Genomic DNA, 13,781 nt, shown 5'->3' on the forward strand with positions numbered 1-13,781 from the left:
ACATGAGCCACGCTGGAGCTGGGTGCACACCTGGGAGTGCTTGTTCCCTTGGGACAGCCTGGAGCACACCCAGACACCCAGCTGGGTGCTGTCAAAGCACAAGTACCCACTTGGGTCTACACTCCTCAGAGCTGAGCTGTGGACTGGAGATGCTGTGCATGTGCCTGGGGGACCCCAAAACCGAGGCACAGGCCAGCAGCTGCATTAGCTCCCCCAGGCCCTGTGCCCAAAGGCCAGATATGTAATGCCTCACTTGCTCAGAGGAAAGGGAAGCACAGCGGCCTTCCCAGCCGAGGGAAGGGCTGCAGTTGTCTAGACAATGTGACTAAGGAGGGAAGGGGCTGACTGTTTGTACAGCTTTGGCGAGTGTAAACAGTGCCGACTGTCCCAAGCTCTTCAAAGCAGAGGAATCTGGAGATCAGATGAAAGCGCAGGGAAATTCTGGCCGGGTGTCCGAACTGAGCAGCTAAGGAGAAGGGGACCTCTTTGAGGTGAAATCCCCAGCACCTGAATCATTTCAAACCAGCCCGAGTGCTGGGTGACAGGGGGGAAGGAGCAGTGCAGCACTGCTGGCCAGCTGTGGGCAGGGCTGTGCGTGGGCTCTGAGGACTTTCCCAGCTCCGGTTGCTTCTCTCTGCAATCTCGGAATAAGTGTCCTGAAAATGAAACTGGAGGCCCTGGGAATCCCGCTCTGCCCCGCACTGAGCTAGTCTGGCCTCTGCATTTTGTTTAGTTCACAAAAGAAAAAGAAAATGGCATTTGAGAGGTTTGGTTTCCTTTTTTTTCTTATTTTTTTTTTCTTTTTTACAACTTTAAATACAATACTGAGTATAAATTAATTTTACATTAAAAAAAAGGCAAAAAAAAATTTAAAATAAAATAAAACCTCACCATCTTTACAAACCAAAGGAAACAGATTTTGGAAGAGGAGAACAAAGTCTCTTAAGACTTGAGGGCTCGGGGTTGGTGGGAGGGAGCCTCGGCAGCGGCACGAGAAGTGCTCTGGGCTTGCAGGAGGTGAGGGCTGGGTCCCTCCACAACTCGTTACAAGTCCCAGGTTGCAGCTTTGCCTCATTCCTCCAGCTCCTGCGGGGGCTTTGCCCTGACACAGAGGCGTGTGTGAGGGGAGAAGTGGCTGGAGGCAGGAGGGAAGGGGAGGACTGCCTGGCTAGCTCGAGGCAGGCACTGACTTCATGTGTCACTCTACACCGCCCAGCATGGCACAACCCAGGAGCAGGACTCTGAGGTGATGCTGGAAATTCCTGGCATGTGCAAGATTTCTGCTAATGGTGACTGAGTATTTGGTGTGTAGGAGTAGCCCCTGCCTGCGGAGTCCTCTCCTCCTTCCTCTGGAGCAGTCAGTGGCCTGGGAGGGATTCTACAACAGACCCTCCAGTTGTCCTCAGAGTTGTCCTCACTTAGAAGGGCTCACTGCTGACTCAGCCAGCTGCTGCCAAGTACAAAGGCCATTCTAAGTTCTTTCTCTATATCTATACTGAGCTGCCCACATCTTGGACCAACTTCCAAGTTAGGTGGGCTTGGAACACCTAATGGGCAGAATTCAGAAGAAATTTGATAGTGAAAAAGTGAGGGGAAAAAATGGGGGATGAAGGAACACTGGCAGGGAGAGAGCAGTGAAGGCACAGTGTGCAGGACACTGCGAAGGGGTTAAAAACCCCGGGGGAATGACATGATTCTGCTTTCAGGACCACAGAGCAGGCAAGGGCAGCTAACCAAGATTAAGTCATGCTTCTAAGTTTGGCTGTTGTTGGTCTTGTTGTGGTGCCACTTTGCCTCCTGTGAGGAAGTTGTGCTGGGGGGTTGGTGGAGAGCGAGAGAAAAGGGCAACAAGATAGAGAGAGATCAGATGATGTCCCTGCCTGCCCCATCCCAGACCTTGTAGGCACCTTACAGTAACAGTGTTCTTTTCTGCCAGCCCTACGGCCTCTGAGCTTCCTGCCACTGGGGAATGAAATCCATTTAAGAACATATATATATATTTATATATATATTTATATATGCATGTATAAATACACATACACACACACACTCACACGTATATACACACAGATATACACGCGCACACATACAGAGCGAATTTAAAAAATACTCTGAGTCCAAGCCTGGAAAGTTGAATTCTCCACCAACATGTGCAAAGATGGCTCCTCTTGGCAGGGGCCGGGGCCGTGGAGATGATCCTGCCACCGCCTCCTCCTTCCCCACAATCCAAACACCTTCCAGTCAGCACCAGGAGCAGGAGGGGAAAGGGAGGGGGGGAATGCATTTGGCTTCTTCGCTTTTTTTGTTTTGACTTTTTCTTCTTCTTTTTTTTTCTTTCTTCTTTTGTGTTCTGTTCCCCGAGATGTTGTATATCTTAGTGGTTTTGGTTTTTCTTCTTTGAAATAAAATATACACACGCACATTAAAAATATATATCTGTCCAGGTAGCGTGATAAAAGTCCTTAGTGCATTTTCCATCTTGGGTTGCCGCTCACAATCAGAGAGATGCCTGTTTTCAAAACATAGGTCCAGTGCAAGTATTGATCTCAGCTGGGCCCCCCAGCCTTACCAGAAACATGAGGGGAAGGGAGAATATTCCCCTTCTGCTCGCTGTCTGTTTGTTTTTGTCCTCCCCTCAGAAGAAATTGGACCCACTTTCCTTTTCACATTTTCCATCCTGTCCTCTGGAGCAGGGAAGGCATTATCCTGTCCTCATTGCATGTTGTGGGTGTCTGGGTTCAAGGTTTTACTTGTACTTTGTTCTTTTCTCATACATATATATATAGGTCATGTTTGTCCTTTCTTTGTTTGTGTAAAACTTTAAAAGTATGCTAATAAATGAAAGAAGGGAGAGGCTTTGGTGGGAGAAGGTCCACTGATGGAAAGGGCAGCACCAATTGCCGTCTGAATCAGACGTCGAGGCAGACAGACAAAGAAGAAAAGTTATCACTCCAAGGACCCCATGGGGGCAATACAGCAAATATATTAAATAAACCTGGAAGAGAAATAAAAACAGACACAGCATTAGAATATGTGACCCTCTGTCCCTGCAACTCCCCTCCTCTCCCATTTTCTCCTCTGGAAATGTTTGAGTTGTAGTGTCAGATTAGAAGCCCAGGAGGGCTTTTGACCTTCTCTATTTTTTTCTCCTGAACAGCTTGAGCCAGAGCTGAGATTTGCATTTCTACCCTGGGAACCTGGGGCTGGCCAGGAAGATCCTGGGATAATCAGCATCCCCATAGTGCTAAGCGTGGGAATACCAATCCCAAGACACTGCCTGGAGCCCCTCATCCCCAGCTCCTGAAATGCCCCGCTGTGGAAGCCCATCGTCCCCCTTTTCCAAGGCGAGGGGAAGAGAACATGAAGTGAGCAGCTCAGGCCTGTTCAAGGGACAGTGGCAGAAGCTGGAACTGCTGAGTCACAGACCAGGGCTTTCCCTGTTAACCTCCCCCCTCCCAGGTCTGTGCCCTGGCTACTCCTTCTTTTCTGCACCTTCCCCTCTCTCACAGGGAACCAGGGCTTATTTTCCTTTCCCTTGTACCACTGAAATTCTTCTGATGACGAGGGAATTACTCCTGTTTACACAAGTCCAGGAGAGAAGAATCAGACCCTGGGCTGACAAAGTCCAGATCTCTTGCCAGAGATTCCAGTTCTCCTTTCCCCTGGTATGACCTTTTTTATGCATATAGGCTTCCCATGAGGAGAAGGATGTACAAAAAGTGTTGCTGCTTTTCTTTTCAGTCTTTTTGCCAACTCAGCTAATGACACAAGAGGAAAAGGAATCCCCAGAGCAACATTAATTCTCTGCTTTCAACAGAGAATCAATAGAGAAAGGAGAACAGGAGTTGCTTCGCAGAAGAGATGAATTGCGTGCACCCCGAGGGGATTTAGGTGTAGAAAGAAGTCAGACTCTCTGCCTGTAAGGGAGGCAGAGAAAGGAGAGGGAAGGGCCCGAGGGCAAATATGGTTGCAGGATGATCCTTCCAACCTTAAGTAGAGCCATAAAGACATAAATAGGATGCACGCGCTGGGTCCCAGCCTAGTCCTTCCCCTTCCTTCAGCCCCAGTTTTATCACAGCCAAGCCCTGCAGTAACCCCACGCTGAAAGCACAGCTGGTACTGTGGGAAGTGTCCGAGGTGCTCGGGCAGAACCGTGTCCTGGGAGTGCATTTCTCCCAGCTGGAAAAGCAGCTTGCTGTTACCTGCCTTGTGCTCTCTCTCGCCTGCCAGCACTTCTATGCTATGAGGATTTCTTTCAGCACTTTCTTATCATTGACATGCTTGTACTTCTTATGTTTCCTCTTCTGTGCCGGCGGCCGGCGCACTCGCTGCCTCTGTGACACAGCTGGTGTGGTGAACGATGGTGACAAGCCTGCCAAAACAGAGGGGAGAGTGTCTGTACAGCTGGGTCATGCTGAAATATCTTTCTCCACGCACTATCAACAAAGAGCTCTGCATTAGGAGGGCCACAAGGCCTCCTTCTCTTGTTCTTCTGTCCCTTGTCCTCTGTCCTCTGCAGTCTCTGCCCTCTCCCTTTTCTCACGATGCCCTTCCTCTCACCTCTCACCTTCCCCTCCCTCATTCCTCTCAGTTTCAGCCCCTTGCTGGCAGGCAGATATCCTGAGAAAGGTCCCTCAGCTGGTATAAGGGCCATGTGAAGGCCCATGGGAATCACTGGAACTAAGCAGACTAAAACCAGCGGAGGGCTCTTCCCTCTCTTCCCAGACTCTCTTCTTACGCCTCCCACCCCTCTACTAATGCCAAGATTCTTACGTCTCTGTTCACGTGGCCCTGGCCAGCTGCTCCTGGGGGGTGGACGGGACACTGCTTCACACCGACACTGCACGTGGTCCTCCAAAGGCACAACGACTTTTTTGAATTTTGGCTTCCTTTGGACAAATTCGATCTTGTTCACCTATTTGGAAGAGGGAGGCAAGCAAAAGGTAAATACAGCTTTAGCTCCTGCTCTGCAGAAATAATCAGCATCAGCACACTTCAGTACTGGCTTTCTTCCTAAAGGGTCAGGAGGCAGTTTATAGAGTACTGTTCAAATTCAGGGGTAGTGTGTATGGGAGCTCATTCTGCACACACCAGCAGAGCAGACCTAGATCAGGGAAGTTCAGATGTGACTGGTTATTTCCCCTGTTCCAAATTATCACCGCTGCTTGAGCAGGATGACTGGGTGATCACAGTCAGAAACATGGGACGTGCAGAACACACTAGCCTGATTCTGACCGATGTGATGGTGGAGACCTGGGGCCAACCAGAATTAATTGCCATGGGATCCTACAGGAAGCGCAAAAGGAGAAAAACTTGGTCCTGATGCAAGCAAGCACAGCTTCACCAGCTCTGCTGAGGCCTGTCTGAATTTGTCTCAAGCTCTTTAATAACTCGCAGGGCTGAAGCCCTCAGCTCTGTGCTTCATGGGAAAGGCGGTGCTCTGGAAATTCCCTCAGACTCTCCACCAGTGCTGACTCAGAAGGAAGACTCACTGTTCCACATCCCACCACAGGGCACAAGCTTTCTAGGGGGTCCTCCCATTCCAGAAGCAGCCAGACCTGACCCCACTCGGCTTATCTAACATGACTGCGGTCCCTGAAGTGCTCCACAAGCTATAAATACTTGTGCTGCCGCACGTCTGGGATTAAATTCCTCTAAGCCCACTGCCCCCAGCAGCATCCCTCAGCCAGAGCCAAAGCAGCCAGGCTGTTTATCTTTCCTTGAAAGCCCACTCCACACGCTTCAGGCCACACGCTGCTCACTAGACAAACACTTCCAGCCAAACAATAGGGAGACCTCTGTCCTCAAAGAAACCATTTCCAGGTCACTTTTTCAGGCTGGCTTTTGACCCCTCACTTGTTTTTTCCACAAAAACAACTCCTGCTCCCCCCCCCCAATTTTCCCCATTCAGCCTGGCTTTTCTGAGAAAGGAATTTCCTGATGAAAAGGACTGTGTGAATACAACCTCTCCCAGCCAACCTCTGCTGCCTGCCTGGGGGAGTCTCTTACAGCTCAGGCAGAGGATTAGTATGGGACAAGTAATATTTTTAAACAAGCTGTCTGGGAGGAAGCTGTGAGAGAATCACTGGTAGCTGTGAGGAGGGCAGGATCAGAGCAAGCAGTTGACCATCAAGTGTTTGCTTGCTGCTGGAGTGGGTCAGGAGGTAACCGTGGGGATGAGAAAGAGGAGAAGCTGCTCCAGTGTGTGTCTTGGGAAGAAGCTGCAGCAGCAGCGAGGGGACGGAGCACTGATACTGCAAGCCTTCCTCTTTTTCTGCATTAAGAATGACAAAAGCATCCTGTTTCTCCTCTAACACAGCAGACAAGGCCACCTCCAGCCACAGATACAGCCCTGGCGTGGAGCTGCAGCTGGGGACCAGGCCCTGTAGCTCCACTATGGTGACAGTCCGCAGCTGCTGGACAGCACCAGCCCTCCGAGCAGCTGGTTTGACAGATGTGACCCCGCACCGGACATCACCCCGCGCCAGAGGCTGCAACGAGCCTTGGCACCTGAGACCCGCTGTGGCTTTGGTTTTGTGGGGTGGGGATGGAGGAGGGCTGTGGGAGGAGGGAGCAGAGAGAGGCATCTCCCGTACCTGGACGTGCCGGACACGAATCTGCATGGGGCGACACTGCACGTTGCGGTTGTTGCAGCACCCGGAGCAGCGCTGCACCTCCACGCAGGGCGGCCACACCACGAAGTTGGCGTTGGTGCTGTCCACCATGTTGCGGGAGATTTCAAAGACCACTGCCCGCGTCTTGCACTCTGCGAGGACAGCTGGCTCTGCTGCTGCCAGAGCATCTGTGGAGGGCCAAGAGAAGAAGGTGGGATGAAACAGTCTTTGCAGCTGTTACCAACCCGCTGCAGCCACCTCTACTCAAGAGAAAGACCCCACACAGCTCTCACACATACACAGATGTTCTTTTTCCTCCTCCCACCCCTCAAGCTCCCTCCCTGGACAGAGCTGCACCCTGGGGAGGACCTCCCAGTAAAATGATGGTTCTCACTGCAGTGGCAGTCCTAGGCAGGAGGTGACACTTAGAGCAAATCAGCACCAGGGGTATTTAAAGCACAGCAGTTTGCAGAGCTCCAGCCTCTCTCTCCTACCCTCTTGGAGCATAACACCTAGATCCTACACAAGGCCCAGGCCCTCCTTCTCATCTCTCTCCATATCCATGTTCACTATAACCTCTACCCCCCCACACGTGTCACAGACATGCATCTACACCCAGACACAGCTTCTCAGGTGAGTGTCCCAACAATCACAAGGTGGAACGCCCTGACTCACCTAGGCTTCGTCGCTCTCGAGACAGGGCCACCGGGTTTTGACCAGGTTGAGTTGTATTCAAGCTCAGGCTCGAGGCATCCTCCTCTGCAAAGGGAAAAACATGATCTAATAGCACCAGGTAGAGGCATGAGAAGATGGCAGGCACTTGTGCTCAGACAAAGTGCAGAGACGTAGGATAAACCATGGCCCCAGTATGTCATGCTATGTGTAAATCCATCAGCAAGGTCACAGCTCTGCTTGGGCATTTGACACTCTAGGTTTGCCCTTGGCTCAGACTAGGCAGCTCAAAGCTACAAGTCTATTGTGAAAAAGGAGTCCCAGCCAGGTCTGGAAGATGAAAACTCAAGCTCAACAGTTACAAGGTGTACGGCAGGGCTTTCTGATGTCAGACGGTGTCAAGAATCCTGAGGGATTCAAATCACCAGTCTGAGACCAGAATAGAACAAGGAGGATCAAAGACCAGATGGGACCAGCAGAAAGTTTGGTATATAACACTGAGGTGCCTTGCTGGGATGGCTTGGGACTAAGAAAGTTGGGGGGTGAGAGGGCAAGCGATGATGGGTGGGAGGTGGGGTGCTTGTGTTCCCTCTTCCAACCCACTGCACCCACTCTAGGTTAGAGTCAGTTTTATGACAGAAGAACAGAAAAATAAAGTTTAATTTTCTCCTACATTACTGTAAGGTAAGTTGCAGGATCTGGAGGTGGCTCAGTCAGTGATGGGAGAGGAAGACAGATAGCATTCAGGCCAGCCCTGAGCAGTTCCCTCCCACCCCACTGCTTTTTCCCATAGGAAGTGCTCAATAGAGAAATGCCCAGAATCCCCATGGAGCACTCCAACACACAGCCCCTCCTGAGCTCCAGACAATGGCTGCGCTCGGAGATAGCTCCCACCCAGCCACAGCTCTTTCCTTCTCTGACCTGCTTTAGCAGCTGAAGGAAGCTGAATGGACGTCAGCATCAAGGGAGCAATTTTCTTAAAGGCAATTTGGGGCCACTGGAAGATCTCTGTTTATCAGATGTGCACTGGAGCAGACTTCCCATACCTATCATGTCCCATTCCTCTTCCTCAGCCCTGCCTTCTTATAAGAGGGAGAAGAGACTTTGCTCTCTGCTCAGCTCTGAAGGAATTGCTGAAGGATTTGGGATGGGTGTACAGAGGCTGTATTCACAAGGCAGGAATCGTGTGCCTGACCAGGCAACATCTATGCTTGAGGTGGCCAGACAGACACCCTTTAAAGCTGCTGGAGAGGCATGATCAATTCTAAGACAGCATCCATCTTGCCCTGAGGCAGACACCCAAAATGAGATCCACTGGATCATGCCCTAGAAGGATATGTAGTTCTCTAGGGGCTACAGAAGATGTCTGGATGACTAGCTTAGAGGGCCCGCCTGCTTTGTGGGCAGACACAGTTCAGGGAGATGACCCCCACTCTACACACCTCTGTTGTTGGAGTAACAGTAAGTAGTACAGGGTAGTAAGTAGTAAATAATAAGTAGTAGCAGTAGTGTCTAAGCTCTGGAGAGCAGCATCTCAGCTCACCTCCCTCCTGGAGCTGCCTAATCCTGGCTCCCTGTGATGTCAGTGAAGGGCAGCAGCTGTGACACATACAGGGTGCATGGACAGCAAAGGGAACAGCTCCAGCTGCTTTGAGATTATCTTGCTAATACACTTATTTGCTAATATGCTAATTTCACACAGGGCAAGTGAATGGTGGTGCCCCTCAGTTACTATCTGGGAGTAGATGAAAGCCAGAGGGTGCAACACAGAGACAGCTTTGCAGCACCGTTTCCCATCTCCCCGACCAGCCTTTCCCATCTGGGACCTGAAGTGAAACCAGTCACTCAAACCCTGCAGCCTTTCTCCCATACCGTGGGCTTTTCATGCCAACTAGAGAAGCCCATTTTATTTCTTAACTGTGAGGGTGGTTAGTAACTGCGACAGAGATGTATCTGTTCCTTAGACACCAGGACATGACAGACTGCACGCATCTTCTCAGCCATTCTTCCCCACCCCTCCATCCTGTGCCGCCTGGCATTTTATCAAACAAGGGTGGGGGCTGCCTTGTGAGCAGAGGTTGAGTCGATCAGAAGAGAGAGAGGGGGAAAAAAAAACCTAACAGCAACAACTGTTGATTGGAAACAAATCTCCTATTGAAAACCAGGTCACTCCCTCCCCTAGGTTGTCCCTCTACACCCCAGGTCAGCACTGAAGACGGTTGGGGCGGAGGGGGGACCAGCCTGGGACAATCCAGCACAGCTAATTTTGGAAGTTGCCCCATTGTGTGGCTCATGGACAAGGAGGAGGGAACTGGTGAGGGCAGGGAGCGGCTGTGGTGGTGGTGGTGGGGAGCCTCGTTGCCTCTTTCTAAGGCAAACAATAGCTGAACGCAGCTGGTGCCCTCCCCCTCGCTTTTTCCCCCCCCCTCTGCCCCTCCAGGGCCGTTTTGAAAGGCAGCGGGAATGCTTTTGAGACTGCGCCAGTGGTTGGACTGGCATAGGAAACAAAAGCAGGAAATTCTGTTCCCCCGTAGATAGTGTCTCGGCAAGGATTACAAAGCTCCAAACAGACAAAACACGAGAGCGAAGGGGAGCTGGGGGGGCCGGGGGAATGACGGGCGGGAGCAGGGTTAGAATAGAAAGGAATTTGCTCTGAAGAGACCATTTATAAATAAATTCCTGGGCCAGCCCAGCCGCTGTGGCGCGTGCTCGGATTCCCACACGTGCCGACCCCTCCACGCTTCACCGCTCCCGCTGCTCTCTGTGCTCAGCCCTGGCCAAGTGACCCCAAGGCCCTGCAGCCCCTGGAGCTCTTATCTACGGGCAGGAGGTGAAGCGACGCTACCCTGACTTAGCCCCTGTCCCATATCTCACCCGCAGACGCGTGCTGTGGTGCTTTCATCCTAACAGCCTCTGGGAGTCCGTGGCCTTTTGTGGATGCTAAACCTGAGAACTCACTCAGCCCTTTCTTCCTCTATCACCCCCTTTCCACCTCCCATTTCTCCACCTCCTTGGCTAATTCAAGCCCTGCTGCCTGTGCATCTCGCAAAGTGAAATGTGCAGACCTCAGTTCCTTGCATTCACCTTGCCCACCTCCTATCATTTTTGGAAGGCAACGTCCCTCGATAGACCAGGCAAGTAGGAGGAGATCAAAAAAGGCATCCAGCTGCCTCACTCCCACAGGTTTCAGGAGGAGTAGGTGTGTAAACAGCCAGGTCTTGGTTCCTGACTGAATCCTATATTTATAGTGAGGTCTGTTGGTGGTGTGCCTGCTGGAAAACAGAATCTCCCCTCCCTCCCCCACCAAGACTTAAGAATAAATAGAGAGTGTTTGGTGAAGAGGAGATTTACCTACGGAGTCTATCCGCAGGGCGCGCTGGAGGTCGCTGATGGAGCGCACTGAGCTGCCACCCAGAATCTCATAAATGTCGTCAGGTATGGGGTCCCCCTGTCAGGTGGCAAAAAAAGAGAGAAGACAGGGAGAAACAAGCGTTAGAGAGGTGATCTGCAAATACTGACCGCGTCATGGGGGGGGGAGTCAGGGGAGTCAAAGGAGCACGGAGGAGGCACGAAAGAACCAGTGAAACACAAAGACGTGCCCTGATGAAGACATGAGCCTGAAACCTGAGCGAGAGAGCCCCCCTCGCTGCCTCTCACAAAGCAGTCAGGAGACTGGAAAAGCCAAAAAACACCCAGCCTGTGCAGCAGAGCCCTGAGCACTATGCAAGCAGCCAGCGAGGCTTCCTTCACCGGTGCTGGATGACTTCTACAGGTGGCTTCTTATTCCTGCGGCCTGCAGTAAAGGCGTTTTAACAGACTTCCCTTACGCTATCAGATAAAACCTTCCCAATATTTCCCTCTGTTATGAAACACTCTCACGGGCTTTGTGAGATATCGTGTGTGTGTGCGTGTGCGTGCGCGTGTATTTTCAAACCACAGAGGCCCAATAATATACACCATTTGCATACTCTTTAAAAAAAAGAAGAAAAGGTGGGGATTGTAGAGGGAGATTGAGCTTCACAGCTGAGGCTGCTCCGGCCTGAGCCCGCAGTAAAACCACTAACTCTGCAGGGAGGATGCAAAAGGCTGGGCAAGGCAGTGGGCTGAGGAGCTAATTTGGGTGAAGAAACGCATGGGAGTTTGGATGTCATTGCACGCCAGTGCCAAAAAAACCTTCAGTGAGCAGGTTTACAGACATCAGACGATGGGCCAAATTCAGGGTTTGTGCGGGCAGGTGCGAAGCCATCAATCTCTTGGGAATTTTCCTCTGGCACCAGGCTTCAATGGGCCCCAGTGACAGCACTTAACAAGACTACAAAGCAGCGGTGTGGGAAAGCAAGCACTGATTAAAACATACTTCCGAAAGACTAGAAAAAGAGACGGAGGAAAGTACTGGCCAAAGTGTTTGCTTAGCTCCCAGCTCTCTTCATTCAGGGCTACTCATGCGGAAAAGCTGCTCTTTCAGCCGGGCGCTGGGTGCCGTCTGAGCCACAGCCCTACACATGCCCCTGTAACTGAGAGGAGACTTGGCTCGTGCTCTTGGGAAATGCAGGGATATTCGTGCGGGGTTTTATGGGGAGTTGGTGGCATGTGTGTGGTCCTTCTAATGTACAGCTATTCCCTCCCCGCCTGCCCTCAGTGCAGAACATTTCCCTTCCACTTGGTCTTGAGGAAAACAGCCAGGCAGGTGGTTAAACACTGGCTTTTAAACCTTGCAGGCTTTAGGCCAAGCCTGTGGCCACTTTTGCATGGCTGCTTGAGCCTGGCACCCTGACACCACCACATGTGCTTGTCCACTGGCCACCTGCCCTTTGCCTCTACTAACGTGGCAACAGGAACGCTCCTTCCTCAGCCCTTCTAGCCCACCCTCTAATATCGTAACTTAAACTAGGACGCGGCAGCTTGAAGGCTGCTGCAGCACAAGTCACGGGGCAGAAACCGCCTGGGATAGCTGCAGAGCAGACAAACGCTAGTGTCTTCAATCTCCACAGCCAGATCCACCAGAGAGCTCATGTCAGATCGAGCCTCTCTGCCCCGCTCTGTCCCTGGCACTGTCACGTCTCACCACAGGTCTGGCTACCCGCCTGCAGCGAAAAGCAGATTTTACATCCCCAGGCATTACTTCCTCGGTCTCCGAGGGAGGAGGAAGCAGCATCAATGATGAATGCGCAGCAAGGGAGAGACTTGTATAATTCAGGGATCACTGAATAGCTGCGAAATGAAGATGCCTTCTGACAACTCCTGCCGCGTGAGGAAGAGTGGGACCAACAGCCCAGCGCCAGAGAGGCTCTGCAGCACTTCCCTGCCTTGCGCCACACACGGCGTTTGCTGGAAAAGGGATCATTTGCAATTCCTAGTACTTGCAGCCAGAGCTCAGTGCTGGGTGGTGAAATTGCAGGCTTTGTAATGTTTCCACCTGTCAGCCAAATGCATTTGTGCACAAATGCTGCTGTGCACTGTTGCCCCTGGTCCTTCCTGACACTTAATACGTGTAGGAAACGGAACTTTATTTTAAACTCTGGCACTCGCTAGGGGAGAGCGTGGGCAGGTGTTACGAGACTGGGTGACTTTGGAGGAAAGCTGGAAGGTGTCACCTTGCTAACTGAGCAGGGGGAACAGATATGAATCAGGGATTGCAAATGCAGGCCCTCGGGAGCCAGATTGCCGGGGACTGCCTGTAGGAATAAGCTCCCCTCCCTGCTCACAGCAGCAGTTTTAGGTGACAGTTTTTTCTTGTTGCAGATACTATCAGCATGGCTACGGCGTATCACCAGCCCACATGGCTCATAATCTTGTCCTCCTCCTTGGGGTCTGTGAGGCAGCTCTGTCAGTGACAACCGCAAGCCTGTGAAGCTCCTTATTTTCTGCTAGTGCTGCAGAACCATATCCAAGGACTGGCCTAGGAGCAGCTACACATACCTGAGCTGCACGTTTTGAGCCTTGCTGCCTTTGGGGTCTGTGATTGGGAACAGCCATGCTTCTGGCCCCTCATCCCAGCCCTATGCCTGGGTGTCCCTAAGATCGGGCACTGCACACAGCTGGGCTCGGGGCACTTGGTGAGGTTGGGACACAGGGAAGCAAGGGTCCCTCAGCCACCTCCACCTAATCCCATGGGGCCAGAAGGTGGAGGAGAATTGCAGGAGGTGGGATCCCCAACAGACCAGCCCAAACAGCTGGTGCTTTTCCTGCTTAGTGGCTCCTCTGGAGTTATTTGTCTAACATAGGTTAACAATCTCCTTTTCTAACTGCGCGGCAGATCAAAGAAGACTTTTGTCTCAATGGACTCCTGGCTGGCTGTCAAGTGCCCCAAGGCCTGGCCTCATATTCCTGCGAGGCCCCAAATTCCTAGAAGAAAGTAAGTTTGTTCTCTCCATCCTCCCACTCTCTGCCCCCAGCGCCTGGCTCTCCCCCACTCCCCCACTCTGCCAGTTCCCTGGCAGGGATGTCCCCTCCTCTTCTGCAGGCTGCTGGCACTGGGGGGGGGAGAGACAGGGC

General features: G+C 51.8%; 1 protein-coding gene across 1 annotated transcript; it reads right to left on the reverse strand.

Annotated features, from left to right (window-relative positions):
• Window positions 1-2,807: 2,807 nt before the first annotated feature.
• PDGFB (platelet-derived growth factor beta polypeptide) lies at window positions 2,808-12,299 on the reverse strand. Its single transcript, XM_010006389.1, has 7 exons — window positions 12,255-12,299; window positions 10,638-10,734; window positions 7,290-7,373; window positions 6,597-6,802; window positions 4,774-4,915; window positions 4,203-4,372; window positions 2,808-2,995 (listed from the first exon to the last, which is right to left on the reverse strand). Exons 1-6 carry the CDS (start codon window positions 12,297-12,299, stop codon window positions 4,236-4,238), a joined length of 711 nt encoding a protein of 236 aa, XP_010004691.1. The 3' UTR covers window positions 2,808-2,995; window positions 4,203-4,235.
• Between the last annotated feature and the right edge of the window lie 1,482 nt (window positions 12,300-13,781).

Source organism: Chaetura pelagica, unplaced genomic scaffold (genome assembly GCF_000747805.2).
Source record: "Chaetura pelagica isolate M959 unplaced genomic scaffold, ChaPel_1.0 scaffold530, whole genome shotgun sequence".
In the NCBI taxonomy this organism is placed as follows: Eukaryota; Metazoa; Chordata; class Aves; order Apodiformes; family Apodidae; genus Chaetura; species Chaetura pelagica.

Coding starts and splice junctions, on each gene's coding strand:
- PDGFB (XM_010006389.1), bottom strand. CDS start 12,299: ATGAGCTCTCTGGTGGATCTGGCTGTGGAGATTGAAGACACTAGC. Junction 6,803..7,289: donor TCGAGAGCGACGAAGCCTAG/GTGAGTCAGGGC, acceptor GGCCCTCCACAG/ATGCTCTGGCAGCAGCAGAG. Junction 4,916..6,596: donor TTCGTGTCCGGCACGTCCAG/GTACGGGAGATG, acceptor TCTTCCAAATAG/GTGAACAAGATCGAATTTGT.